Here is a 6,433-nt window from a genome sequence, read left to right on the forward strand (position 1 = left end):
TAAGGTGGGAATCAGAACATGATTAACCTTCAACCAAGCAAATAAAAATGTTTGTTACAGCACTAATCCTTCGGTTTCCGGATTGGAACAAGGAATTAACTAGTCTTACATATGATAGTTCTTTTACTTCATAGTAAAGAGACTTTCTTCAACTTGAAAAAAAAAAGGTGCAAGATTTGATTATACAATTTCAAGGGTAGGAAAAATATTATAGATGTAATTTGGAGCATTCAGCTTTCGGTTCTCCCATTTCCCATTCTGATTAGGCAGTGCATAAAATATATTCCACATCTTTTTTCTTTTTCTTTTCAACATCATTTAACGTGCACTTTCACGCACCGCTCGCATACAGACGTGTCCATTCTTTAGCTGCAGGATTGAAAAATAAAAAGAAACTGAATCAACAGACAATGTACTTCGACTTTTTACTGCTACATAATAGAAAGATCGGGAAGGCAAATTACCCGTTTCAACAGCTTCAGCCTCATTCGACTTCCAGTGCTTCGCAATATTCTCAGAGAGTGGATCATCTGGATTTGGTGCACTCAGAAGAGCTTGAATGCTGAAAAAGGAACCAAATTATTAACAATCTAGCGGCTTAAAGCCAAAATTTGGTGCTCATGTTCAAGAAGTTCATTAGATCCTCAGGAAGAGCGTGTACAACAGTACATGAAAAGATAATATCCAAGAATACTCAGTACTTAATACCTCAAAAGAACGGTACGAATCTGAAGAGCAGGACTCCACTTGTCCTTAAGAATATCAAGGCATATCCTACCAAGCTTCATAACAACGGCCCATGTGAGCGAGGTAGCTTGTGGCTTAAATCTATGTATAACATAATCGAGTAACAGAACAAACCTTATCAATGTTGGGATGATATATTTTGGTGAGAAATCGAACCTGTTCCAGTATGCAAACTTGATCAATGACAGAATTAACAGTGGCAAACAAAATAGCCAAACTTAATTCATGTTTTAATCCATACTGCAAGCATGCACACAAGCATATTATCTCTACAGCCATTATGTCCAACACTACATGTTACATAGAGGTAAAAGCCCATGAATTATCCCGAAAGGGACAAGCCTCATGCAAAGACCATGAAAGGCTAGGTCGAGGAAGCTTCACATTCATAAACTCAACCATGTAAAACACTTCGGAAAGTATGCGGTATTTATGCAGATTTACGGTCTCCATATCGTACCTATATAAAATCCTGTACCCCCTTCATTCCACTTTGTTTGGCATAATTTGACCCAGCAGAAAATAAAAGGAAGGAAGACATTTGAAACTTGGTCTTGATATGCCATAACACATTGGGAGAAGCTTGTGGTATTAAACATGTCATAACATTTGTGTGGCTATAAAAGCTTCTCATTGAAGAAATACAGAAATGTTGCATTCTTTTGGAATGATAATAAGGAAAAAGTGCCAAACAAAGTCAAACAGAGGGAGTATCATTTTTTTGGTGCTGACCCAAGCATTCGAGGGCAAGTGACATAGGACATCTTAGCATCTCAAGGCCTGAGGCATCTTTGTCCTCCATGGTAGAAGCAAGGTTGAATAAAGTTCTTTACCTTGATTTTCCAACTGCTCCAGTTTAAATATAGAATAAGTGCGATTACCAGCCTATAGCTAGGTATCAACAAGCCCCATACCCATCACTTCCCTACATTGATGCATATTATCTAACACCTAAATGACCAACTTACACCCATCTTATCCTCACACTATTCTTAAGTTTCTTCCTCTCAAGTTTCTTCCCACATATCTCAATTTTAATATCTACGCTAGGACATATATCTGATTCCTATTTAGCTTTCACAACTGTACCAAAACTGCATCCTTTTTGCAACTCAGTTCCCAAAAGGAAATTCAAGAGATGCTTATGGCAATATGAGCCAAACCAAATAAAGTATCTGCGAAGTTTATGAAAGACTATCATCTTTAACTTTAAGTACAACCAACAATCACTGACACAATAAAACTTTGCTCCAGGAAGACAGCCTGATTTAACATTTTCATCATGAACAGGATATTAGTCATGAGAAACAGACAAAAGGAAAGTTCCAAGTAAGAGAAACACTACAACTGTCCCAAGCACCATTGTGACCAGTAAAATCTCAGTCAACAGTTACAGAGCAAATGATCTGTACTAGAAGAGCAGCCTTAACTTATAGTACTAAATTAGTGTGACATAGTCCCAACGGATACAATCATGTTAATATATTTATTGTCGTGAGCTATGTAATCCATGCGATACACATTGATATTGAAAGTTTATTAGCAAATAATATGATCGAGTTACAAAATCTAAACCTGCACACATACTTAAATTGAACATTTAGTAGTACACAATGATGAAAATTATTAAGATGGTGAAACTATAAAAGCAGCAAGTTTGAAAGTTCAGATTCAAATGTAGAAAGGCGCATCAGGAGATTTTAAATGTTAACACAGACATTAAGGAGGTTGCAGTTGATGCTTCCTGACCAATCAGTCAAATCAAGTACTTCATGATCTTTCTGAACTTTGTAGCACAATATCCAAGAAAAAACTCCATACAAACGCAAGCAATATAATTACTGAATATGCAATTAGAGAAGCCTATCTCAGACTCCGATAATCCGCTGAAACTTGCCAAACATTCATTAATGTGTTCAAATACCTTCGGAGCAGCCATTGGGTACTCTTCAGGCAAAAAGAGTTCCAGTTTGAAAACACCTCCTACACAAATGCAGCAAGCAGCGAAATCAAGCAAAGAAGATTTCAGCAAAAAAATATAAATGCACACGGTCAGAAGAAAATATTATTCAAAGTATAACACAGTGTTGTGAAAAGCGAGCACTTCCTCGCTTAAAGCGAGAAGCGAAGCGAGGCGAGCCATCGAACGCTTCTGTTAGCTGAAGCGTAGCAGGTTTAAAAAAGCGCTCGCTTCCCATTAAAAAGCAAGAAGCGTCGATGCAAAGCGATGCGGAAGAAGCGAGCGCTTCTCTGTATTACAGGGCTGCCAACCTATTTAATTAAAAAAAATGTTCTTTTTTTAAAACATCATCGACCAGCAGCAACAGAAAGAGGCGACGACCTAGGGTTCAAGTTTTTTACACTTTTCAACTTCAAGATCATCAAGTTTGGTCCAAGTATGTGATTTCTTCTTCCTCCTCCTTATTCTTCTTTTTCTTTCACTGTTTCAGCGTCCAAATAGCAGCGAAATGCTGGCAATTTTTTTTTTTCCCTTCAGTTCTTCTTTCTCATTCTTCTCCTCTTCTTCTTCATTTTCTTGCACTGTTTTTTTGTTTGAAATGCTGATGAAGAAGAAGAAGAAGTTGAAGAAGATGACGAGCAATATAATAATGATAGTGGAATATAAGAATTTGACAATCTTGTAGAAGAATAGGATGCTCATTTTGTGCTTTAATTGATGCTACTCTTTAGTTTTTATATTGAAGTATTGAACATTTGCTTACAGTTACATATGTGTTGTCAATGCAGTATTTATTTTAATATTTTTTTTAAAATTCCGCTTCACTTCAAAAAAGCGAGCGCTTCGCTTCTCGCTTTAAGAGAAAAGGGGCTTGTCACTTTTCCTCGCTTCACGCTCTTCACAACACTGGTATAACAAGAACATATCACCTATGGTCCAACAATAAGGATAAACCAGTTAAACTAAAATAAAAGAATGTAACATACATGCATATCAAAGCAAAATTAGAAGGCATGGAAGTCTTGCATCTGAATGCCATTTTACTAGAACCATATTCAAAGAATTGTACAAAGACAGCTAGCTTTCCATTACGCAGTAGTCAGAAATATGTCTAGACATACACAGCTAACATGGGCAGAATGACAGTGGAATAATGGGGGTTGGGACGTCTTTAGCAACTTAAATATATTAAATTGACAAATGCAGCCCCACATCCCACTGTTATTGCAGTCAACTCGTAAATTTAACTTCAACATCTGCAGGATTAATTAGTTAAACACCAGGTGATTTCATGTTTTATGTGAATCATTTCTAATAATAAATCAAAAACATCCACAAAAAGAACTGCAATATGTATAATAATTAATCATTTTTATACAATGTGAGGCACAATAGCAACATGGACTTTCATTTCCGGATCCATAATTTTGAGTTTACGGGTTTTAGATTCTAGAAAGGGAAGCTTACCGGAAACAACCTCTCTATCCTCACAAGATAGGGGTAAGGTACACACTACCATCCCCAGACCCCACGGTGTGGGATAATACTGGGTATGTTGTTGGTGTAAAGGGCAGTTTATTGGGTTATGAACAAATTATTTATACATATTAAGTGGATTTCTTCAAATACAAAGTCTTGTCCGCTACTGGGTTCTGTTGAACCCGTGACTAGAACTCTAGCTCCGTTTGTACTTAGCATAATTGTCATAATTGATTGAGTAAATTACCTTCATAAGGAGATTGTGTTGGACCAAGAATCATGACATTGAAGTATCGCATATTTTCTTCCGAAGGAGATGCACTTATTCCCGGCGCTGCAGTTAAATTTAAACCACTACAACTTTTTAAATTTCTTAGCAATACAGGTAATAGGCAAACTTGCAACAAACTTCAAAAGGAAATAACACTTGCTTGTACCAAAATTAATAAACGAAATCACACCAACTATATGCGGAAATTCGAGAAAAGAAAAGCACAAAATTGCATTTTGGACTAAAGAAAGAAGTAAAAAAGGTTCATGTAGTTAAAAAGATAACTTTAATGCTTCAAAGCGTATTCAAAAATTCAGGGCAAAAACTGAAAATTGCATCTCGGATGGAAGCAGAGGAGAGAAAAGGTTTGTGTAGTTAAACTGTTAAAGATATGACTTCAATGCTTCAAATTGATATCTTCATTTTAGTATTTTCTAAGCACAGTTTAATGGGAGACGAAGTCAACAATTGATCGGCAAGAACTATTAAACAACAAGAACAACTATGCCTAAATCCCAAACTTGTTGAGTTCAGCTATTAGAATACTCTATATCCATTTCGCTCTATTTGGGTGGGATTCCAGTACTCAATAAATTCTTTTTCAGGAACGAAATACACCCTCCATCTCAATTTACGTGACACTCTTTTCTTATAGTCAGTCCAAAAAATAAAGTCGCCTTTCCTTATTGACAAACAATTTATCTTTAGAATTCCTACTTCACTCTTAATGAATTGATTTCCAGCCACATAAATATGTATAATTTATTTTAGACCACAAGTTTCAAAAGTATTACTCCCTCCGTTTCAATTTAAATGACACATTTTTCTTATTAGTCCGTTCCTAAAAGAATGACACATTTTTATAAGTGAAAATAATTTAACTTAAAACTTTTTATTTTAACCGCTTTATCCTTAATGAGAAGCTTTTAGAGCCATAAAAATATCATGGCCCCACAAAGCTTTGCCCCTTAAGCTTGAACCACATGTTACAAAAGTCTTTTTCTTTTTCTTAAATTTGTGACAAGTCAAACTACATTATCTAAATTGAAACGGAGGGAGTACTTTCTTTCTTAAACTCTGTGCCGAGTCAAATACCGGAGTAAATGCTAATATGTGGCTTCCGCAGAGATAAACTTATATCCCCTTTGTCTCATTTTATGTGACACTCTTTTCTTTATAGTTTGTCTAAAAAAGATGACACATTTACATATTTAAAAAAAAATTAACTTTAAACTTTTAATTTTACTCAATAATAATTATTAGTCACACGTATATCTATCACTTATTTTATTTAGATCATAAGTTTTAAAAGTTTTTTTCTTTCTTAAACTCTGCATCCAATCAAACAACATCACATAAATTGAAATTTAAGGGGCGAGTTACCGGGCTCGCTGAGAAGACGTTGAGTTTCCTGTAAAATCACATAAAACCAAAATTCAGCAAAATTTAAACTGAATCGAACTCTGAACAGCAAAAAATAGATCAAAAACCCTAACTAAAGGAGTAATCAAACAAAGAACATAAAAGATCAAAAGCTAAAACAGGAAATTAACCTTAATAATTCTTCGAGGAAGATTGCTGTTGGCCATTGAATTGAATCGAAGTTTTTTTTTTTTTGGTCGCAGAAAGTTTACGCTAAGTGGCTCGTTTTTTCTAGAGAGAGAAAGTAGAAATGGTAAGAGAGTTTCACACTCTTTCTCTCACTAAAAACCTGTGCTTAATAGGGTTCCATTGAAATTCTTCTTTTTTTGCCTTTTTATCGCCTTTGTATTATTGTTGCGAAAAAGTAAAGATTCTGTCCCAAAAAAGAGGGTTTTCCCACTGAAATTATTTTATTAAATTAAACAAATTGATAGTTGATCGTAAAAACTAAAAAATAAGTATATTTCAGTAAAAAAAATGTTTACATTAACAAGATTAACTTTGTTGATTTATCTTATAATTTTTAAAATATCATGTCATTTCTATAAGACCAT

The 6,433-nt window shown here is 34.9% G+C and overlaps 1 protein-coding gene across 1 annotated transcript; it reads right to left on the bottom strand.

The window, feature by feature from the left end:
- LOC107789165 (ubiquitin-conjugating enzyme E2 36) lies at nucleotides 1-6,197 on the bottom strand. Its single transcript, XM_016610943.2, has 8 exons — nucleotides 6,011-6,197; nucleotides 5,841-5,868; nucleotides 4,434-4,520; nucleotides 2,672-2,730; nucleotides 862-903; nucleotides 709-782; nucleotides 465-562; nucleotides 1-369 (listed from the first exon to the last, which is right to left on the bottom strand). Exons 1-8 carry the CDS (start codon nucleotides 6,044-6,046, stop codon nucleotides 332-334), a joined length of 462 nt encoding a protein of 153 aa, XP_016466429.1. The 5' UTR covers nucleotides 6,047-6,197; the 3' UTR covers nucleotides 1-331.
- Nucleotides 6,198-6,433: the final 236 nt, after the last annotated feature.

This window comes from Nicotiana tabacum, chromosome 12 (genome assembly GCF_000715075.1).
Source record: "Nicotiana tabacum cultivar K326 chromosome 12, ASM71507v2, whole genome shotgun sequence".
NCBI classification, from domain to species: Eukaryota; Viridiplantae; Streptophyta; class Magnoliopsida; order Solanales; family Solanaceae; genus Nicotiana; species Nicotiana tabacum.